The sequence below is a fragment of the Nannobrachium achirus genome (genome assembly GCF_963921795.1).
Source record: "Nannobrachium achirus genome assembly, chromosome: 8".
Classification (NCBI taxonomy): Eukaryota; Metazoa; Chordata; class Actinopteri; order Myctophiformes; family Myctophidae; genus Nannobrachium; species Nannobrachium achirus.
The window spans coordinates 68,419,793-68,444,197 of NC_137817.1; the positions used below are offsets into that span (position 1 = coordinate 68,419,793).

The 24,405-nt window shown below is 41.5% G+C and overlaps 1 protein-coding gene across 1 annotated transcript; it reads left to right on the plus strand.

Annotated features, from left to right (window-relative positions):
* Window positions 1-12,530: 12,530 nt before the first annotated feature.
* On the plus strand, window positions 12,531-23,574 carry LOC308290297 (scavenger receptor cysteine-rich type 1 protein M130-like; the record flags this gene model as incomplete). Its single annotated transcript, XM_080732082.1, has 6 exons — window positions 12,531-12,594; window positions 19,299-19,625; window positions 20,446-20,655; window positions 23,109-23,263; window positions 23,374-23,471; window positions 23,571-23,574. 6 exons carry the CDS (start codon window positions 12,531-12,533, stop codon window positions 23,572-23,574), a joined length of 858 nt encoding a protein of 285 aa, XP_080588208.1.
* Window positions 23,575-24,405: the final 831 nt, after the last annotated feature.

Below are 24,405 nucleotides of genomic sequence, written 5' to 3' on the forward strand. Positions count from 1 at the left end.
ACCGATCATCACCACGAAAGCGTGGGATGGCTCAAAGTAGCTGACAGAGTACAGCATCTTGCAATGGGCCTGGTGTACAAGATACACTACACCTCCAAGATTCCCATGTACCTGACAAACTACTTTTTAAAGGTCAAGGACGTTCACGATCACAACACCAGAGGCAGCTCCACTAATCATCATCAACGTAGATTTAACACTAACCAGTAAGACTCCCTAATCGGGAGATAAGCGACCGTTGGTCGCTTATCTCCACAAATAGGGCAAAAATGTGTTTTTCCAAAATCTTACTGGTCCATGTTGATGACATGAGTGTAGACATGCTGTGTAGTGATATTCGTGCATGAAAGGGATTTTGTTTCTGGAAATATGTCTGTGGGGTGCCACATTTGGAATAAAACACTTACATCACACATCTGGATATCCATACAGCCCATCTAGTTTGCCTGTGTCCATTTATGCCCATATATCTGATGACATTGGGACAATGATCTCCATATATGGGCATAAAACTTATGTTAATTAGTAAAGCCTGGGGATCTCCATATATGGGCATGAGGGGTACCCTAAAAGGGCATCATCTGGGAATAGCAAATATAGTTATCCTAGAAAGTGAAAATCTTACATCAAAGGCCATAACTACCTACCTACCACCATACTGCATTCCTCATTAAACTACCTACCAGTAAGATGCCTATAGGGAGAAAAGCAAAGGGCGAGGTTGCACCATTTCTTGGTCTTCTGGCCAGTGATGTATATCGGACCATTTAACCATATATGGAGACATCTGGTACCCAAAGATATTCACAGATATGGGCTTAATATTGATGACATAAGGGATCTCCATATATGGGCGTAAAAGGGATTTGGCTCCCCTGGCATCACAGGGAACTCCATATATGGGCATAAAATGGATTTGGTTACCCTGGCAACACGGGGATCTCCATATCTCCATATATGGGCATAAAAGGGATTTGGTTCCCCTGGCATCACAGGGATCTCCATATATGGGCATAAAAGGGATTTGGTTCCCCTGACATTACAGTGATGTCAGTGGCTGGTTCTACAGAGGGGATCTCCATTTATGGCCATAAAAGGGAATGTATGTATGATGATGTCAGATATCATAGACGTCATAGGACTTTCACATAACGAATAACTGAGTAAGCATGTAAACCCGTAAAATCTATATTTGGGCATGGCTGATTTATGACCTCATCATGATGACACGAGCAAACACAGCTGAATTGTTTAAATGATCAGTGCAGAAACCAACAGAAGTATTTGACCAAGACTCTTCGATTTAAACATCAACAAAGGTGTGATGTTTGTTGATGGTCACAAAGGTGTGACGGACGGACGGACGGACGGACGGACGGACGGACGGACGGTGGAGGTTTTCATAGTAAACTGCTCCCTGACGGTCGCAAACAAGGCTCTAACTCGTTCTCCTGCTACACCATCAACATGTGGAACGCCCTTCCACAAGCCCTAAAGGAGAGCAAATCCCTAGCCTCCTTCAAAATTGGTATGAAAAGTCACCTTCAGACAGCTGCTACCCGTGACTTTAGTCTAGATCAGGGCTACTCAACTTGAGATGGCTCAGGGGCCACTCAGCAAAATACCAAAAGTCCAAAGGGCCGCAAGCTAAAAATGACGGTCCTATTTTGGACGTTTACATTGATTTTGTACAGTACACAGTCTAATAATTAAGGAAACGCACAGAAAACAGCCACATTTCCATAAGCCAGGCCAAACCTCATTGAACCAAAAGATTGTCATGGATGGAATGATGAAATTGATGACATTTGAATTTTTTATCAAATTAGGCTTTATTCACAAAATGTTAAGTGAAAATGAACAGTTCTGGTTCAACCTTTTTGTAACCTCCCCTGTGTCTGGGTATGCAAAGCTAGTGAACTTTGGCATTGTAAAGGTATGTTTTCTCATGCCACTAACACTCCTTTTCATTAATAGGACAGATTTAAAATAAACGTTTATACTTATTATTCAATCACTCAAACCCCAGCATCCCTATTCTTGGGGGACATAGCCGATCTACAAGCTCACCACAAGATGCATTGTGAGCTTGTAGATCGGCTATTTTTGGTGAAGAGAGTTATTGTATGGAAAAATAACTCAAGTACAGTTCAACTCCCCCTCAGATGCACTGTACTTGTAAAACAGTTTGATGCTTTGAGCTTTGTAAAACACAACAGCTCGTTGGAGGAGATTTGTGTTAATAAGCATAGTTCCTTGGCTGCAGCGCGATCTGTTGGAATGCTTGGACTGTCGGTGCCATAGAGTTATAGTCGGAGCTGACTGGCGGAGTCGCGGAGGGAGAGACAAGCAGCGGAGACAAGGGCTAGGTCTTTTAGCCTGAAACATGACGATCGCGGGATTCGCGGCCGTTCATATCGCACGACCGTCATGCGTCTCCGCTCCAGTGAGCCCGACTGTGGTTGTCTGCTGCAAAATCTCCGCATATTTGTCTGTCTGACTGTCTCGTTGTACTGTAGCTCTAGTGTAGCCGCCTGCATCTCTGCACTGCTACTGCATTCGCTTCCTGACTCTTATCCCTAACTACGGAGTGCACCGAGGGTCAAACATCACCGCGTTTTGCGTTTCGCGTTAACTTTGACAGGCTTAGAAAAATCATATTTTTTTTGGCATGATCATGACGGGCCGCACAGACATGCGGAAAGGGCCGCATGCGGCCCGCGGGCCGCGGGTTGAGTAGCACTGGTCTAGATGGACAGGGGGGTCCGCGCGCATAGGGTGGATTTTTTTTCGCCACCTGTTTTTTCTTAATCCTTGAAGGGTATATTTTAACATTCTGCCAGGTACCATGCTAAAATATTTTCTGAAGGGGTTCATTTTTAACACTTTCTTTCACAAATCCTGACTCTAAACCCCAAGATGGAAACAATAGAAACAAGCATAACTTTTGAAGGAAACAACCTACTGAGACAAATTAAACTATTTTTCTATACTCTATATATTTGGACCCAGGGAATTCATTAAAGTGGTTATTATTAAGATTCAAGCACATTTTGACCCCTTTACAGGACAAAAAAACCTTAAAAAACACATCACATTTAAACTTCTCTTGTCACTAAATTACCGGGGTGATTTTTTTCTCGACAATTGTTTTTCCTTAATCCTTTAAGTGTGTAAATTAAGATTCTGCCAAGTACCAAGCTCAAATATTGTCCAATAGGGTTCCTTTTAACCCTTTTTTAAAACATGTCACTGCAACCCGAAAAGGGAAGAGATGAAGAAAATGCATTAACCTTTTAAGTAAACAACTCACAGAGACAAATTAACATATTTTACCATACAATTTGGACCCAAGGAATTCATTGAAATGGATATTATTAAGATTTGGCCACAACTTGACTTTATTACAGGACAAAAACAGACAAAAACAAGCAGAAAATGTTCAGATCATATATGTCCCCTATTTATTCATACCCTCTCAAGCTCAATGCAGTAAAATAGCTAAATGTATTTGGAACTGTACTAGTACCACCTCATATAAAATGGGATTGACACTATAAGTCATGCCAAGTGCAGAAGAGGGCTGTTTCCTACTGACATAATATCTCTAAGATCATGAAGTGGGTAGTAGAGGTCTTAAGAGGGGTCCACGCGCACCCCCCTTATATAAACTTCTAGTGTGGTTTTTATGTATCTTTAGGACCCCTAAAATGAGGATTTTGATGATCCCAAGAAGTCCCAACTGTATTTTCTTTTTTTTCCCCCTGTTTTATTACCCCTATGACACCTCCGGGATTGTTGACTGGAAACCCGCGAGACTGTCTTTCGCAGTGTTTAGACGCACTCCAAAGATAAATATATCATTTGATTCTAGACAACCTCAGGTTTCCAATGGGACCAACCTTGTCATGCTCCCATGTCGGGAAGGGGGCTAAATGCCTAAAGATTTAAAGTTAGACAACATTTTGGTGAGGAAAAAAACAATACACCATCACCATTTTCCAAATGGATACCTCCCCTGGATACCTTAATAATGACTCCTGCTTGACTGTGACACATGTACACATGGACAGATAGGCTACCTACAGTACACTACAGCACCATAAAAATGTTATGAGAGACTGCTTCATTATTTTAATGCATTGTTATGTTGATATAGACTACTGTAGGGCTATATCCACTCAGTGAAAAAAAATCCACCCTATGCGCGCGGACCCCCCTGTCCATCTAGACTACTTGTAAATAGACTAAGCCCCCATGCTCCCCCCCCCCTTTTTTTCTCTTTTTCTGCCTTTGTATTTGATGTTATGCTTTTGAAACTATATATTATAGTTTATATATTATCCTAGATAAAGTACTATGTTCTATCCGTCTGTCTTTCAATGTTGTATGAGATACTTAAAGTGTGGTTCCTGTGGAAATAAGCCTCGGCTTTCTAGGATCTCCTTTTAGTTGACCTTGTACCAGTGATTTGTACTGTCGTGAAACTGTACTTTTTTCTATTGCAAACTTCTAATAAATTCTTCAATCAATCAATCAATCAAAAAAACGACTGTCAGGTCGCATACACAAACTTTAGAAGGCAATGGTAGCCAATCAGGAAGGAATATGGGAAATGGGACAGATGATGATCCATGTTGATGACATGACTTAAGAGATAGTGTGTACCGCTTTGTGTGATTTTAGGGCAAAATCTGTAGGAGCAGTGTCCAAAAATGTGTTTTTCGAGAATCTGCCTCATGGTGGAGCTAGAATAGGGCCATGTGAGAAATGATTGGCAGCCAAGGAGTGTGTGTGCACAGTTTGGCATGGATCGGGGGAACGGTGGCGGAGATATGAGTAGGGCAAAAGTGTGACGTGACGTGTGACAGACTGACTGACTGACAGCCGGTGGAGGTTTTGATAGTAACTGCAACAAAATACTTCCAAAACGTCAAGGATGTTCACAATTACAACACCAGAGGCAGCTCCACAGATCACGTCCAACCCATATTTGGCACAAACAAAGGGCTCAATTTGTTCTCCTGCTATGCTGCACAAATGTGGAAACGCCTACCGAAGGCCTTAAAGGAGTAATATTGAGATGATATTCTCAGCACACTGTGTTTTATTTGTCTGTCATTTAATGTTGTATGAGTTTGAGTTGTAAAAAGTGACCCCAATTTAAACAAGCCCAAAAGCTTTCCTATGGTGTTTATCCTTTTCGTTGACCTTGTACCAGTGAACTACTGTACTGTACCTTTTCCTATTCAAACCTCTAATAAAGTCTTCAATCAATCAATCAATCAATCAATCAATCAATCTATCCTCACCAAACGGGCAGAGTGACCTGCTCTGCCTCGCTGGGGCGACACAGAGTATGCCTGAACCTGACCTTCATCCAAATAAAATATTTTGCGACACATTTTAGATAAGGAAAATAAACAGTGTCAGGAGAGCGATTTGATCCTGAGGCGGGGGGATTGAAAGGCTCAAGCTAAAGCATTAGAGACAAGCACACAGCGTGTCACCATGCAGTGTGTTGTGAGTGTCAGGGACGTGCAGAGAATGTTAGAGAGGCAGGGGCTGACATCTCTAAAAGGGCCTTTTGGTGATATATATATTGAAAATAGCCGACCTCCAAGCTCAGAGGTCGGCTATTTTCGGTGTGTGAAACCACACTGAACTAAGCACAATCAAGTTAATACTGGAGATGTGACGTAAGGGCATGGATTTCTACACAGAGAGGGCGATTCTTTCAACATAAGATGCTGCATTCAAGTTCAGGAGAGTTTGGACAAGGCAACTCTCTTGAATGCTGCCTTCAGGTATAGCAGGGAAAGAGGAACATGTGCATTTCTTTAACCATAGTAAAAAATGCATTCTTGGTCTGGAGAAGGCACTTTTTACAGATGGATAAAAAGGCAGGGGCTCAAGCCCCCTGTGATGTCTATGTGTGCACGTGCCTGGTGAGTGTGTAAATAGCCATTTTTGAGCAGTGCAAACCGATCCTACGGTTTGCATCTTTGTGTGTGTCAGCCAAAAAGATTAACACAGATCTCAGAACCATACACATAAAGTAACTGACGTCAATGGGCCGCTCAAGTGTGATTTTTTTCTTTTTTTTATCTGATGAACGATAAGGCTGGCACGATGCCAGGAAGCCAAGACTGATAAGGTGGGAGGAGCCAACCCACGGCACGGCTAGGCTCAACCACCCAACCACATCCAGCCCCCGTTCACTGCTTCACAGGAAGAAAAAACACACATCAGAAATAGACTGAGGTACTGTGTCACATGACTAGAGGTCTGAGACAGGGCATTTTCCAATATTACATGTAGGATTAACCTCTTAAAAACCCTCAGTGATGGAACAAGTACTCAAATGTTTTACTCAAGTAAAAGTATCAATTCTGCAATGTATAGAAATACTCCCATATTAAACATTTAATTGAGTGGAAGTATAAAAGTATTGGCATCGAAATATACTTAAAGTACTAAAAGTAAAAGTACTCATTGTGCAGAATGTTCCATTTCTCAGGTTCAAAATGTATAAAAAATCGCTTGAATATAGCTGGATTCACAATGTGTCACATCACGCCACATTGTGAGCTTGTAGATCTGTTATTTTTAAATGGCCGAAATATCTATAGGGCTGAAATGATGAATGTGTATTATTTTATTTTTTTAATAATCAAAATCTACAAATTAACCAGTAACTAAAGTTTTCAAATAATTGTAGTTTTTTTAATTTTTGTCCCTGAGATGGAGTAGAAGTAAAAGTAAAAGAACTGAAAACTGGAAATACTCCAGTAAAGTAAAAGTACCTCAACATTGTACTAAAGTACAGTCCTTAAGTAAATGTACTTAGTTACGTTACACCACTGAAAACCCTATACTGTATATATCAGTACTTTGTTGAACTTCAGCCATTCTACAAGCTCACAACAGAATGTTCATCCTTTTTTGCTGAATGTTATGAACTGTTATGACAGAGAGATATAGGAGGTTCACCTGAGGGCAACACTGTGAATTGAGCGTGCTATGAGTGCTACTATGTGATGTTATGATCTGTTACAATCTTTATAACAGAGCCACTACAGAGCCACTACCCCTGAGCCACGGCAGTGGCTCAGGGGTAGAGTTGCCGTCTTAGAACACGGAGGGTTCCCGAAGGGTTCCCAGTTAAATCCCGGGCTCCCCCAGAGTTAGTGTTGAAGAGTCCTTGAGCAAGACTCTGAACCCCTAGTTGCTCCTGATGAGCAGGTTGGTGCCTTGCGTCAGTGGTTTCCTCTGCTATCAGTATATGAATGTGTGCGTGAATGGGTGAACGTAATGAATGTGTGTGAATGGGTGAATGTAATTAATTTGTGTGGGTATGGGGGAATGTAATGAATGTGTGTTGTTGTGGGTATGGGTGAATGTAATGAATGTGTTTGTGTATGGGTGAATGTAATGAGTGTGTGTGTGTGTGTGTGTGTGTGTGTGTGTGTGTGTGTGTGTGTGTGTGTGTGTGTGTGCGTGCGTGCGTGCGTGCGTGCGTGCGTGTGTGTGTGTGTGTGTGCGTGTGTGTGAATGTAATGAATGAGGGTGTGAATGGGTGAATGTAATGAATGTGTGTGTGAATGCAGCAGCCTCCTGGTAGCCAGTAGACAGACTACTGAGCCTTAGCTAAGGGATGACAACGGCGATAACAGACCCATACTAAGGGATGATAATGTAGGTATCGGGTGCACCTTGGTGAATATAATGCACAATCTATGTAAAGCGCCTTGGATAAAGGAGCTATATAAATGCACCATTTACCATTTATTATTATAAGTGATGTTACTGTCTTTATAAGTGACGTACAGTCACATAATACTATTTACTGCCAGTATCAAACATAAAGTTATCATTATGCAGAAACTTTTCACAACCATATTACTGGACTCATAGATGCTCACTCTCTTGTGTTTCACTCTTAAGGCCGTTTCAGACAGGGAACTTTTGATGAGGGCGTTATCCCTTGGATCAACGGGGATCGCACCATTGTTGTTTTCCTGCGCGTAGTAGTGTGGGGAAACAAAGAGGACAACCACCCAGTATACGAGTGTGCCTTCCGCGGGCTCGTGCATGAAACAAGCATGAGAATTTCGGGAACGGGAATGCTTGCCTCTCCACCTTTTTCAAATTCTCAGTGTGTCAAAATGAATCGCCCGTCTCTCATTGAAAGTGAATTACTAGGCGTGTCTGAAAGGGCCTTTACTGCTGTTGCTGCTGTGATCAATAAAGCAGGGGCGGAGCTTTGAGGGGGGGGGGGGGGGGGCTGGGCGTGCCATTCCCCGTCCCAGGACTCGAGTAGCTCCAGGGGCATGAAGAGTGAGCAGGCCGCTTCTTATCACCTGACGGGGGGAGCCTCCCCGGATGGACGTAGCGCGTGAAAGGAACACGTTATTCCAACCAGTTCCTTGCCCCTCCATCAGGCGCCCCGGCTGGCCAGGGGGAGGCAGTATAGAGACCAGGATTATTGCATATTATTTGTGAGGGTAACCTACCCTAGGGGGACACAGGGAGAACATGCAAACTCCACACAGAAAGGTTCAAGGCCTGTTTAAAGCATCGTTATCAGACTCTGCTTTAACCGTAGGCCTCCCAGGAGTCCAGAGTTGGTGTCTCATAGTGTGCACCCTCAAATTACATCATGTTGTACAAAGACGTGCTGTATTGTCATGAACTGTCATGTTTTATTTCGTTGAACCTTTATTTTGTAGTATTCTCCTAGTGTTTCCTGTTTTTTGCCCAGTTATTGTTTCCTGTCTTGTCTTACCTGCTTGTGATTGTTAGTTTTCTCCTCCTGTGTCCTGTTAGTCTCCCAGCCAATCCCTGTGTTGATTGTCTTTGAGTTCACCTGTGTCTTGTTAGTCATGTGTCTATTTAAGTCCTGTGTTTGAGTTGCCCTTTGCCATTTTATTAGTCTTTGTCACTGTGAGTATGTTCTGTTCCTGCCATGTGTCTGAATGTCCTTAGTTTAGTTTTCCCAGTGTAGTTTAGTTCTCCTTGCAGTCTGCTTCCTTGTTTCCTGTTAATTTATCATTAAATCCTTTGCATTAAGACTGTTTTGCCTCTGTCTGATCGTATCTGCACCTGGGTCCATAAAATCCCCTCATATCGTCACAGAATAAACTGGCCAAAAATGGACCCAGCAGAACGACAACTTTTTCAGAGGAAGGTAGAGGATTTTGAATCGGCAGTTACTTGCCTAATTAACTCCAACTCCAGTAAGCATGCTGAACTCATGGGGAAGATTTCAGAACAGCAGCTCTGGCTCAAGGAGAGGCCATGGATCAGCCATTTTGTCCCTCACCTCACAGTCGTCCGGGAGAGGCTAAATAGTTATCTTCAGTCCATTCCTGCTTCTCAACCTGCTCCTCAAATTAATATTGGGGCCTTGCACCTTCGACCTGCCTGTTCTAAGCCTAACCCCCCAAAGACTATGGGCCTGCTGAATTACTTTTGTAGCCAGGTTAAAATACCCAGCTACACTGACCCGAGTCAGAACCAAGATCCATACTTCGGCACCAGCTTGGCTTTGAGAGGTCCTCGTGTGGCTGTTGCCAAAAACATTGCTTTGGGTTGTGTTACAACTTCAACCAGTGTCCAGTCGAAGCCTTGCAGGAGGTCTGGCCGCCGCCGTTCCCATCGTCACCGGCGCACTCCAATTGCCACTGACACAGAGTCACCTGCGCCCAGCGATGAGGAGACCCCACTGCCCAGTGATACTGAGTCCTGGACGGAGAGCGACCCAGAGCCTCCCTACGCCCTACTGCCTGTGCCACCCAGCGCCCCAGAGCCTGTGCCACCCAGCGCCCCAGAGCCTGCGCCACCCAGCGCCCCACAGCCTGAGCCACCCAGCACGCCAGAGCCTGTGCCACCCAGCGCCCCAGAGCCTGCGCCACCCAGCGCTACAGAGCCTGTGCCACCCATCGCCCCAGAGCCTGAGCCACCCAGCGCCCTAGAGCCTGTGCCACCCAGCACCTCAGAGCGTGAGCCACCCAGCTCCCCAGAGCCTGTGCCACCCAGCGCCCCTGAGCCACCCAGCGCCGCAGAGCCCAGTGCCCCAAAGCTCAGTGCCCCAGAGTTTTTGCCACTCAGCGCCCCAGAGCCTGCGCCTCTCAGCACCCCAGAGCCCTGCGCCCCAGAGCCCGTCCCTCCCAGCGCCCCAAAACTCAGCGTCCCAGAGCCAGTGCCGCCCAGCGGCCCACAGACTGTGCCCCCTCAGCGCCACTCTGAACAATTCCGCCCTTCGGTTAATGGTTCTTTTGGTCCACCAGATAATCTGATGTCCATTATCCCCGTCTGTGTGTCTGCCTGTCTCCCAGTGTAGTGTGTTGTCTGCTAGTCTGTCTGCTAGTGTGCTTGTCCGTCTGTCTTCTCCCCAGTCCTCCTGTCCTCCTAATGTGTTTGCTCGTCTGCTTTTATGTCAGACGACCTGTATGTCAGTTGGTTTGTCTGTCTCTTGGTCTGTCTCACGTTTTGTCAGCATGTTTGTCTGTGTGCTTGTCTGCCTGTCTGTCTATGTGTCTGCCCGCCTGTCTTTCTGTCTGATTTGTCTGTGTGAACTCCCCTCCACCCACCCAGTTTTTGTGTTTTTGGGTCGTATTGGTATTTTGGGATGTCTGGTAGCCATCCTTGAGGGGGAGGTAATGTCATGAACTGTCATGTTTTATTTCGTTGAACCTTTATTTTGTAGTATTCTCCTTCCTGTTTTTTGCCCAGTTATTGTTTCCTGTCTTGTCTTACCTGCTTGTGATTGTTAGTTTTCTCCTCCTGTGTCCTGTTAGTCTCCCAGCCAATTCCTGTGTTGATTGTCTTTGAGTTCACCTGTGTCTTGTTAGTCATGTGTCTATTTAAGTCCTGTGTTTGAGTTGCCCTTTGCCATTTTATTAGTCTTTGTCACTGTGAGTATGTTCTGTTCCTGCCATGTGTCTGAATGTCCTTAGTTTAGTTTTCCCAGTGTAGTTTAGTTCTCCTTGCAGTCTGCTTCCTTGTTTCCTGTTTATTTATCATTAAATCCTTTGCATTAAGACTGTTTTGCCTCTGTCTGATCGTATCTGCACCTGGGTCCATAAATTCCCCTCATATCGTGACATGTATGTCGTACCCTCATTTATATTTCTCTTAATTCAATGGATAAGTTAGTGTCATTTATGTCTGTCAGCAGAGTAATGTCTCTACCGTGCAGCTGAATTTATCTTTGAGAGGACGCTATGTTAAAGGACAACTTTATTTTTTTACAACAAGGGTTCATATTTTAAATTGTAATTAGAGAGGCAATGTCTTTATACTATTTACACCAGCCCCCATAAGTCACATCTGCCCATGAAAGATTGTGGCGCATCTTGGGAATGGGCTTATTGTGTCTAAAAAGCCACTTGCATGGTAGCGGACCATTGATATTATGCATCAAGGCTCGTTCTTATGTAAATGCACGCTGGTTTGACACTGTCTACAGATTTTGTAAACGCTGTCGATGCGTGTGCATGTGCATGTGCGTGTGCATGTGCATGTGCATGTGCATGTGCATGTGCATGTGCATGTGTGTGCATGTGCATGCGCATGTGCATGTGCGTGCTCCTGCTCAAAAAGTGACAGGACCGATGCAACACAGCTACGGTGAGAGGTGAGATGTGCTCTCACACATCCTGCGCTTAACAGGAAAAAACACTGATAAGAAATAGACTGAAGTAGGCCTACTGTGTCACATAGCTAGAGGTCTGACACTGTTTATTTTCCAATGTTACATGTAAGTTTAACCACTTAAAAACCCTATAAATACTTTGCCGAACGTCAGGCAGTGAAAATAGCCGTTCTACAAGCTCACAACATGAGCTTGTAGATCGTCTTTCTTCTTTTCTTTTCAGGATTTTCATATTTTTTTTTAAAGAAGGTCCACCTGTTATGAAAGAGATGGGGGGGGGGGGGGCGGGGGGGGGGGGGTCATGTGAGAACAAAACTTGAGCGTTCATAATGTTACTATAATGTTACTATAAGTGATGTTATATGAGTGTTACTATCTTTATAAGTGAGAACACTTTAATCAGCTTCATTGTATTGCAGAAAATGTATTAACATTGGTAGGACATAATTATCAATAATATAATTATATAATTATTAATAATGATACATATTTATTACACTTTTGAGGAAAAAGATGAAAGCACCAAATAGCACCTTTAATGCTAGGAGGTTCATATATCGTCTCTGTCCAAAACTGTTACTTTTAAGGATTCAAATTCAACAATAGCCCAAATAGCAGATCTGAAAGCTCAAATCCAGCTTGCTCGAAACGTGGAACAAACTGTTTTTGGTGCTTTTGTGTGACGCTGTAGTGTGAAGAAAAAAGAGAGAAAATGAAGATAGGGGGTTTCCACCCGTCAACAACGACACGTTGACGTTGATGGTGGGAACCACATTTTGAAATGATGAACCAATCAGATCATTAGTAGTGGGCGGGGCCTCCCCCTATATAAAGCAGAGCACAGACTCCTGTGTGTCATTCTGCAGTCAGGATGTGGCTCCTCCCCTTTCTGTTGCTGCTCTGCACGGCAGACACCGAGCCGGGGACGTTCGATGGTGAGTGACACTTTTCACAACGTTAAACTTCTACTGCAGGGCTGTCCAAAGTGCGGCCTGGGGGCCAATTGCGGCCCAAGGGCGAATTGTATACGGCCCGCAGCTTCATTCGTAATTGTATTATAGATTGCTCACCACGCCAGCACTGTTAAAAAATTAAGTAAAATATGTAAGTAAATTTACCCCCATTGATTCTGAATAGGGACCCAAATGCATGGGCTTGGATGGGGACCCAAATACAAGGCTCTGGATGGAGACCCAAATGCATTTGAGTCAGAATCAATGGGGGTAAATTTAGGATTATTTACTTGACCCTTGATCCTAAATTTACCCCCATTGATTCTGACCCAAATGCATTTGGGTCCCCATCCAGGGCCTTATTTGGGTCCCCATTCAGGGCCATGCATTTGGGTCCCCATCAGAGCATGTGAGCGGAGTGGAGCGGGAACAAAAGCCGCTCCGCGCTCCACGGGCTCTTGTCCCGCTCGCTCGTTGCTCTGGTCGGCCACTGGGCCGCTCCGCTTCGCGCCGCTCCGCCGCTCACCTTGATTTTTGCATTTCTCGCTCCGCACTCGCTCCACGCTCTGCTCAGGGTCGTCAATCAGAGCCAGCAGCCACAATAAAAAAAAGTATTTTGCTACCATATGCGAAACACTTTCTCCTTTGCTTTGCCACAACAAGTGTTCCCAACACAAATGCCTGCGGTAGTGAGCCTCGGCTTGATGGAGAGCTGCCTTCACTGTTACAAAAGACGCCATCTAATCTAAGGCATTGTATTTTTTAATAAGACGGGCAATATTAAACCCAGTTGGTTATTGATTAATCACCACAACCGAGAGAGGGAGAGGTGACTCCATTGACTGGCTGGTGATATATAACTTAACTGACACAAGGTAAGCTATTTATTATAAACATAGCCTACGTGTGTGGATGATATAAATACATTTGACTTGAGTGAAATCGTGATAAAGGGTATTCTCTGTCTGTTCTCCTCTCCGCGGTCCGACATGGCTGCACTGCACAGCCACTAGTACGCCACTGTTTTGTTGGAAACATGCAGCTAGGAGCAGAGGAGGTCGGCGCTCCACAGAGCGGAGGAAAATCCTCGCTCCAATGCCGCTCAGACCCATTTGAAAAGTCGCTCGCTCACGTCAAAAACGGCTCGTTCCGCTCCCCGCTCCGCTCACATGCTCTGGTCCCCATTCAGGGCCATGCATTTGGGTCCCCATCCAGAATCAATGGGGATAAATTTACTATAATCAGTTTTTTTTTTAGGAATATTATTATTGAACTCAAGTCTCTGTGGCATGACTAATCAATAGAATTCTTTTTTTTTTTTTTTTTTTTTTTCATTTTTAGGGTGAACTACTCCTTTAACCCATTTTGGGCGGGAACCCCTTTTGGGGTTCTTGTTGCTATGTGCAGAAATATAACAGCATAATGTTAGAAAAGTTTTTTAGAATCTGCCTCAGTCCTAAATGTTTTTTTTTTTGTTCACAGCACACCATTGAAATTAAATATTTTTGATGATAGTTAAATAAAATGGTTTAAATGCGATGCATATGCGGCTTTGTTATTGTCCGACTGAAAGTACATTATGTCTGGAAATAGAGCTGGGCCCTTGGGTATTTTAATGTGTTCTAATGTGGCCCCCTATGAAATAAGTTTGGACACCCCTGTTCTACTGCAGTATCTCAGAGGCATATATTGTAATTTTTACTCCACTTTTGATTTCTACTTAAGATTATTGTTTAAAGAAAAAAAGAAGAAAAAACGGTAGCACTTTATAATAACTATACACTATAAAGCATTAGTTAAACATTAGTAACTAATGAATTCATCATGAATTCATCATGAGTTCATAGTTTATTAATCATGAATTCATCATTAGTAAGGCATCATTTATACATTAACTGAACATTAGTAAACACTGTAGTTAAGCATTAGTAACTACTGAATTCATCATGAGTTCATACTTTATTAATCATGAATTTGTCATTAGTAAGGCATTATTTATACATTTACTGTACATTATATAACCCAGGTTCCAAATAAGGGTCAATTATATGGTGATAAAAAGTCAAATAAATTACTACCGGGTTAATTCATTGCATCATATGATTTTGCTTAAAAACAACAATAAATAGTTGGTTCATCTACAGTAATAAATATGCTTAAAAAGGTTGAAAACTCATGCTGTATTGCGTAAAATGTGCCAAAAACATTTTATATGTGAGGTTAAAAAATCGGGCTTTGAACAAATCCCTTTAAGTGCACTCCACTATAAAAGGAGCACTGCCCCTTTAAGAGTCTCTTCCTGATACAGACAGAGTGTATGATCAACAGAACAGTGAGTGAACAGAGAGAAAAAACGTCAGACAAAAGACAGTTTTGAGCATTTATTTTCGAGAGTTTAAGTGTTATTTTTGTACAATATGAGTGTTTAAAGGCCTAGCCAAGTTAGCAGGAGTTTGAGCCAACAGAATCCAGTGCTTCAGTCAGCAAAAACGAACTTTGTGGCTAACAGCTAAGCTAACTGGCTGCTGCTCATCAACAAGCCTGACCAGCAGCTGAAGAAAGACAGGAGAGATAGTTTTGAACTGAGTGGATTCCTCTCCATGTGAGGCAACACACAGACATCAGATGGCAAGCTATTGGAGACCCAGGAACTGAATCTACAGAAAACATCTATTGGACCAACTGCACGGTTTGACCAAGTGACTTGAACAGAGCTCTGACTGACTATTTTTTGGAACTGAGATTTGACTTTGAACAGAACTCTGACTAACTAATATTTTTGAACTGAGACTTTGGACCGAGCAACTGAACTGTTTTGATCATCCACTGAGTTAACTGAACACAGATCTAAGGAAGAGGAAAAGACAGTGACATTTCATTTGGAAGTTGGATATTGACAATATTGCACTGTTTTGTTACTAAAATTGATATTGCACTATTTTTGATAATTGATTGTTTTTGATATTTTATTTTATTATTTTCTGTAAAGGTTGAACTTAAAGGTCATATTAAGGTTAAAGGGGAGTTTAAAGGTACTTGCCTGCACTTTTTATTTTGAAAGCATACTTAACCTGCTGAAAATAGCTCAAATAAATAGGTCTTACCTGTTTAAATAGGCTGGAAATATAATAAAGATTGACCGATCCTAAATAGAAAACTATCTTTAGTTTGAATTAACTGGATTAAATATTTAGTTGGTAAACTAAATAGAAAAACTGACCTAAGAACCTGCTCTAAAAAAGAAAGGTGTTGAATGGTTTTTGAGAATTTTGTCTACCTACCTCCATCATTGTAAATAGTTTTGTATGCATACTATTTTTGCTTCATTATTTCATTCAGTAAACTTGACGTCTTTATTATTCACATTTAAGCTCTTGTCTCTGGTCTATTCTTTTAGTCACCTCCTCACGAACCTAGAAATACGGTCATTTTCTACATCACTGCTTCTATCTCATTTATAAATGCTTTATAAGGCATGAATAGTCCTCACTTTAGATGGGCTCACGGAACATACTTAACTAACGAGTAGTAACTACCTTAATAAATCATTAATTGATGATGAATTCATGATTAATAAAGTGTGAACTCATGATGAATTCAGCAGTTACTAATGCTTATTAATCATGAATGTTTTGTTTTATTATTACTATGTTGTTTCAGGTGTCCGCTTTTGTAATAAATACGGTCATTTTCTACATCACTGCTTCTATCTCATTTATAAATGCTTTATAAGGCATGAATAGTCCTCACTTTAGATGGGCTCACGGAACATACTTAACTAACGAGTAGTAACTACCTTAATAAATCATTAATTGATGATGAATTCATGATTAATAAAGTATGAACTCATGATGAATTCAGCAGTTACTAATGCTTAACTACTGTGTTTACTACTGTGTTTACTAATGTACAGTAAATGTATAAATAATGCCTTACTAATGATGAATTCATGATTAATAAAGTATGAACTCATGATGAATTCAGTAGTTACTAATGATTAACTACAGTGTTTACTAATGTTCAGTTAATGTATAAATGATGCCTTACAAATGATGAATTCATGATTAATAAACTATGAACTCATGATGAATTCATGATGAATTCATTAGTTACTAATGTTTAACTAATGCTTTATAGTGTATAGTTATTATAACGTGCTACCGAAAAGACATACATTAGCCACAGCTGATCTACAATCGACTATTTTTTTGTAGTTTGAGACATTTTGAATACTTACCATTTTGGTACTATTACATTATTTGTACATTATTTACAACCATTTATCAATATTTGTAATCTGGATACATGATAAACATTTGATTTACAATCAATCCATTTTCAATATCAAAATCCTTTTAACACAGCTGGGACAGATATCAGTAATAGTCGAGGGCAGTAGGTAGGAGTTGGGAGGAGGTGTCAGTATTTTTTCTTTTACAGGATTTGTTGGAATTGTTGAAGCAGTTTTCCTCTCTGTGCATCTCATATCATATGTCATTGCTGACTGTTAATAATTTAAATCATTTCCTCAACACAGCTCAACCAGATGTGATATCAGTGTATCTGTTTGGAACACTTGAATTGCTTCCAGATACTAGATCTGTTACTGAACCCATCACTGGCATCCTGTGGAAAGATGGCCCCAACAAAGTAGCTGAATGGGATCAGGGATTTGGTCCTGATGTGGATTACTACGGGACATTTAAAAAACGTACAGAGCTGAATAAAGACACTCGAATAAAGACAGATCGCAGCTGCACTTCATCCCAAAAACACATTTCCAAATATAAACTAACACACCCTCCCAACTAAAGTAACACACAGTGAGTAGCCTACTGCTGCTAGTGTAAAAGTCAACGTGGACATCACAAAAAAGGTGAGAAGTTCTCACAGGTTGAGAACAGGTTATTTGACATCTAGGTTAGAGATAAAACAGTTGACACATGTGCACAACACATTTAACAGCTGCCATTCATTTCATTCATTCATTTTGCCATTCATTTTGTGCTGTTGATTGCCTGTGATCAAATCTGGGTCAAATGCACATTTTCTTCAATAAGCGATCGTTAACCTAATGTTAATTCTTTTTTATGACCCTCCCCTATTTTCCTCCAGGGGGTGCTGTTCATAAAAAACGATTGCTCCCTTACTCTGACATATTTTTGCGTAGGAAGCCGATTTAAACTTTAAAATACTCACACGACTTTGGATGTTTAGACCGTCAATAGGGACAAGCTGTAATTGGTGAAGCCCCGCCCCCTCTGTCTTCATATTTTCGCTGGGCTTTAAACAGCCATAACTCCAGTTAGCAGCACGGTACTTTTCTCAAACTTGGTGGGTGGTCACACAGACTGTTAACCTTATGCTAACCGCTACTGCTAACAGTTAATGCTAATGCTAACTGTTACTTCCGCTAATGCTAATATTACATTCTGACATATAATGGTATTTTATAATTGCATTAAATGTTGTTCTTGTTACTATTTGCGATGAATTGAATGCTAAGGACTTCCAACTTAAACAAAGCCGTAAAAGGTCTTATTTGGGATGTTCCTTTTTGTGCAGGATAGCTAAAAATGCTAATGCTAATAGTAAAGATTCTATGCTAATTGTAAAAATGCTAATGCTAAAGCTACAAATACTAATGCTAATGTCAACCACTACATAAAGTTGCACACAATTTCGTAGACATTTTCTTTTCTAGTTGTTTATACAGTTTATAGTTCATGTAATAACACTGCTTGTCTGCATTGTAGTTCCAATACCATTTTACATCAGCAAAAATCAAAGAGTATTGCCTGGGACCTTGACACTTTTATGCCATTATTTTTTGGCTTGAAGCAAGCCCACGTTGTTTCGTTAGGAACACTATTTTCTTCTTTTAGATAGCCTTTTAAACCACCCTTGCTATGATGAGAACATGAGCTAACACAATTCATGCAGCAGTGAAGGACATCTGTGTTACTTTGTTTATATGCGTGCTGTGGTTGTGTCTGTGTGTTGTCTGTGTCCTGCTGCTCACTGTGTGCGCTCCTGTGACATTGTTTAGGTGGAAACAGATGTCTGATTTTCACAATAAAATGTCGCATGCCTCTGTTTAGTCTGCACCGCCCATCCCTGTCCCCGCAAATGTATAGGAATTGTAATGTAGTAATTGCATGACTCCTCCTGAACCTCCTACCGACTCCTCCCAAATGCTCCTGACGTCTGCTGACTCCTCCCAACTTCTACTGATTCCTCCCGACTCTGACAGAAGAACAACTTTGAGCATAACATATAATTACAACATTTTATTATATTTATATTTTATATCTTAGAATTAGCAAATATAAAAGCAACAAACAAAACAGTAGGATGACCACTGGTCAGAGATCTCCCCATGAAGCCTCCTCAAAGACCCTGAAGACCATTGTGTTAAGTATCTACTGGTTTATTAAAGCTGTGATGTCACGCCCAGAAAAATCTACAACACGGTGGGTCATATGGTTTTTCTACAAACGGGCTTGATTGCGTAGTAGTAAATGTTTACTTTGGCGCACATCGAAAAAATTGCCGATTGACAAGTTCGCATTGCATATTATTGATGCACATCAATAATATTATGTAATCAGATAGCCTGTTCAGATAGCCTGATTTACCTTTTTTGGCATGGCTTTACCACTTTAACATAAAGTGTAATCATACAGGTGACAGGCTGATCCTTAAAGGTGGTTCCAACCCATGTGAAGGCTACATTCACATATTTCATAACAATGCATTGGGCATCGTTGGAGACGTCAAATGGACCCAGAACAATGAAGACGTGGTGTGTAGGAGCATTGGCTGTGGACAGGCTGTGACCACAGGACCGTCATACAACATTACACCTGATGAAGCCAACATACCTGATAAGGTCTGGATCAGTGAGGTGAGCTGTAACGGCTCTGAGGACCAGCTTTGGAAATGCCAGAACTTCAGTGGTTGGAGGGTCAGTGTCTCCAACCAGGACCCAGTGAGATGGATTAGATGTTCAGGTACGACTATGTGTGTGTGTGTGTGTGTGTGTGTGTGTGTGTGTGTGTGTGTGTGTTTGTGTGTGTGTATAAAGACACACACAATGGGGTAAAGGTGGTTTGGGGTGTTAAAATTGTATTTGTCTTTTTTTCTTTCTTAGATACGATTGAAATGAGTTTGGATGGTTTTAAATGTGCCGGAGCTGTCCAATTCAACACGACCTCAATTGAAAGCAACTCAAAGCATTATGTTTGTTCTGACAACTTTGGTAAGAGTTACACTGTCTGAATGCAATGTTTTATTTCTATTGTACAATGTTTCCTTGAACTTAAATGTTTGACGCTCAGATAATATAAGGCCCTTTAATTTCTCTCACACCTTTTTGGTGGATTTTTGCTGTCTGGTCTATGTTGTTAGTATTCTTTTATTTGTAAGTATTGTTGGTTTCCTCTGACTTAAAGCAAAGGAAGAAGCTGACCTTGTGTGCAAAGATCTCAAATGTGGAATCGCAAAATCTGTACCTGACCCAATGAGGATGACATCACCAGAGGGATTCAAATCCACTGGCAACACGAGAATTCAATGTACAAGAAGAAGGAATGAGGATCATCTGTGGCAGTGTGACCCTCAGCCTGCTAACTGTTCTAAACCTGCTTTCATCACATGTTCAAGTGGGATGCTTTACCTCTGTCTTAGTCAATATATTATTATCAGCTGTATCAGTAACACATACATAGCCGTATGGACCCACACACACTCCCACATGCACACACATGCACACAGTTCAGTGAATGATCAAATTGATTTACTTAAGTTAAAACATAAGTATTTATGTTACAGATCATCCCACCTTGCGGCTGGTAGACGGGGATAACGTCTGTTCTGGAAACATGGAGGTGGAGGATGGTGACGTGTGGAAGATCTCCTGTAATGAAAGCACCACAATGAGTACTGATATGATGTGCAAACAGCTGAGATGTGGAACCAGTGTCTCACAGCACTTTAACTGTGACAGGAACCAATCACTTCCACCCACACTGACATGTTCAGGTAGGCTAATATCAACACATAGAATTGGTAGTTTCAGCACTAATCTCTCAAGACAGATTCTGCTCACAGTGACTTATAGGCCTTGAACTCTAGTTACGTAAAAGCCATAATATCTATTTGATCTTCTTTGGAATACAAATGGTGCACATTAAAGATGGGGTGCCAAGATGATCAGGTATTATGATTATAGGCCTACTAGGAGGAAAATTATTTCCAAAAAAGTGTACAGAAAGTGTTAAAATTATGTATTTATGTGGCTACACCCCATAGGCGGTGCGTGAGCCAAACGCTATATTTATATATATTATGTTAAAAATAATTTAATTATTAATTTAATTAATAATTTATTAATTAGTGTATTCCTAACACACCCAGTATAGCCAAATCTGAGCGCATTTAAAGGCCAAATAAAAACATTAAGATTAGAAAAAGCCATTTGAGATGTTTATAGATTAGAAATTTTACACACCTAGTACCAAATAATAATTATACAATTACAGTTCACTGCGCAAATGTATGTAGGTCATTACAATTAAGCTCTCAGTCAGTGCTGGTCTGAACAGAGCTCAGCAGCTCCCTTTGTTTAAAGTTGAACTATAGGCTATAACATGACATATAGGCTATAGAATGGATCTTCAGCCAAGCAGTTGTGAATGAAAACGTAGGCATGCTCTTTCTTATTGTGCTCACCTCAAAGTAAACGCTGGAGTATTTCCTCAAATTGACTGGATCCAACCTGGATCACGCAAGTAAGAGGTAACATCCAGGTCTTTATGCTTTCACGTCAAACAAATTAATCACTCACACATGTGCAGTGTTGGGTGTAACGTCGTTATAACTAACGACGTTACGTAACAACGTTAGTTTGGCGGTAGCGGAGGAACTTAACGAGTTACATTTTACAATATAACGGTTAGTTACTTAGTTATATTTTCGAAAAAGTAATCTCGTTATTTTTTTAAAAAAGTGTCCCATTTTCACTGTTCATTTTGTTGCCACCGATTAAAAAAGAAGCCCCGAGTCACATTTCCTCCTCCAGTCTTATTCTGTCAACAAATACACGTGTGTAGCTGTCTGTCTGTCTGTCTGTCTGCCTGTCTGTCTGTCTGCCTGTCTGCCTCCCTCGTATGTCAGCCAATCACATTCCTTTCATCTCTCCAGCTCTGCAACGCGCGTCATGTTGAAACCAGGAAATCAACTCACTCACTGTTGTTGACTGTTGACTTGGTGCTCTCCATCCATGTCCCACAAAAAAAACAACGACAGAAGCTGCTGCATCCGTCTGTAATATAGCCTACGTGTTGATCGTTCCTCACAACGGGGAGATATTAGTAGCGTCCGTGCCTTTAGTTGACCGTGTGTAAAAGTCCGCGTCGGTAGGGTATTAAAATGGATTTACTGTACATCATCGGATCGTATCTGGACGGCGGACAACGGTGGATTCGGACTCGGCCATTTAACTCCGGTATAGAGCCTCCATAACAACGCCACGGCACCGAGGTACTGTACAGTTTAATGCTGAGGAGTGTTGGTCTTTTGAAGAGGACGCATGAGCTAAAAAAAGGCTGCACTCTTGTCTTTTTATGTTTACCAAACTTCCACGCTGGTGGGTTTTAATGATCGGTAACGGTAACGGTAGCTCGTTAAGTTACAATTGTCATTGGGTAGCGGAGTAACTTAACGGATTAGTTTTTCAAGTCAGTAACTAAAGTAACATAACAAGTTACTTCAAAATGTAACGATACCCAACACTGCACATGTGTGACCAAGTCAGAGACTTGAGATGAGACCTTTTTGCTTTTAGAGAGATTGAACCTCTCTTATGCGCTCTCTCTCTCTCTCTTTCTCTCTCTCTTTTTGAGAGAGCGATACACAGATTACACACACACACACACACACACACACACACACACGCGCGCACGCGCGCACACACACACTTCTGAGCTGCGAGCGTCGGCCCTGAAAGCAGCCTATATAATGCTGCACACATATGTTATATATAATTTGTAAAATACCCAGCAGAGCATTTGGGGAGGCATAGCCTCGCCTAGCCTTCATTACGTGTCGCCAATGCTACACCCACCAGTTCATTAAGTATTGCCACCTTGCCAGGTGGGTGGTGACCCTGCCACACCCACAGTGATGGGTGTATGGTAAAAGGGGAGGGGATGAGTTTATGATGTCATTACATCTGTGTTCTTTGACTGGGCCTTTTGACTAAAACAAATACAAAGGGAAGGCACATTTGCACATTATAACCACACGCGGTGGTCTATTAGAGTAATATTAACTCATTACACATACACATACACACAAAACCATATGGCTCCACCTCTTTAAAGACGTTTTCAAAGATAATTTGAAACAGATAAAATGGAGCATGTTTATTTGATTTTGCTCATTAGATATTTAAATGATCATTTAACTTGTTCCTAACCTTTATCTTATAACAGAAAGGATCAACATAACTCTCATGGACAGTGGAAGTGTCAGTGATTGCTCTGGTACAGTTCATGTCAATAGTTCTATGGGTCTGCAGCCTGTCTGTGGCTCAGATTGGGACAGCAAGGATGGAGAAGTGGTTTGTAGAGAGTTGGGCTGTGGCAAGGTGAGATCTCATTCTTTATGGTTCATATCTGACTGATACCTTCCTTATCTGTGTTACACAGCCCACATTAGAGGAATTGTTATTGTGTAAACTCAAATGCATTCTCTCAGGTGTTTTACACCAGCACCACCAGCACTGGACAACGTGGAATACTGGACAATGTGAACTGCAACGGCACTGAGAAGTCACTGTGGCACTGCATGTCCAAGTACAATGACTCTGTTATATATATATATATATGATTTCTCACATGTACTGTAACATACATTATTATGTGATAATCGTTAGTTTCCTATTTCTTTTTTAGATAAGATTGAAATGAGTTTGGATGGTTTTAAATGTGCCGGAGCTGTCCAATTCAACACAACCTCAAATGGAAGCAACTCAAAGCACTATGTTTGTTCTAACAACTTTGGTAAGAGTTACACTGCCTGAATGCAATGATTTATTTCTACTGTACAATGTTTCCTTGAACTTAAATGTTTGACGCTCTGTTAATATAAGGCCCTTTCATTTCTCTCCAGCCTTTTTGGTGGAATTTTGCTGCGTGGTCTCTGTTGTTAGTATTTAGTATTGATAAAGCACGTCATAAGATTTTTAAGTATATCTTTTATTTGTAAGTATTGTTGGTTTCCTCTGACTTAAAGCAAAGGAAGAAGCTGACCTTGTGTGCAAAGATCTCAAATGTGGAACCGCAAAAGATGTAGCTGACCCCATGAAGATGACATCACCAGAGGGATTCACATCCAACGGCAACATGAGAATTCATTGTACAAGAAGAAGGAAAGAGGATCATCTGTGGCAGTGTGACCCTCAGCCTGCTAAATGTTCTAAACCTGCTTTCATCACATGTTCAGGTGGGATGCTTTACCTCTGTCTTCATCAATATATTATTATCAGCTGTATCCGTAACACATACTGCACACAGACACGTATGGACAAATGCACACTTCCACACGCACGCACATGCACACAGTTCAGTGAATGATCAAATTGATTTACTTAAGTTAAAACATAAGTATTTATGTTACAGATCATCCCATCTTGCGGCTGGTAGACGGGGATAACGTCTGTTCTGGAAACATGGAGGTGGAGGATGGTGACATGTGGAAGATCTCCTGTAATGAAAGCACCACAATAAG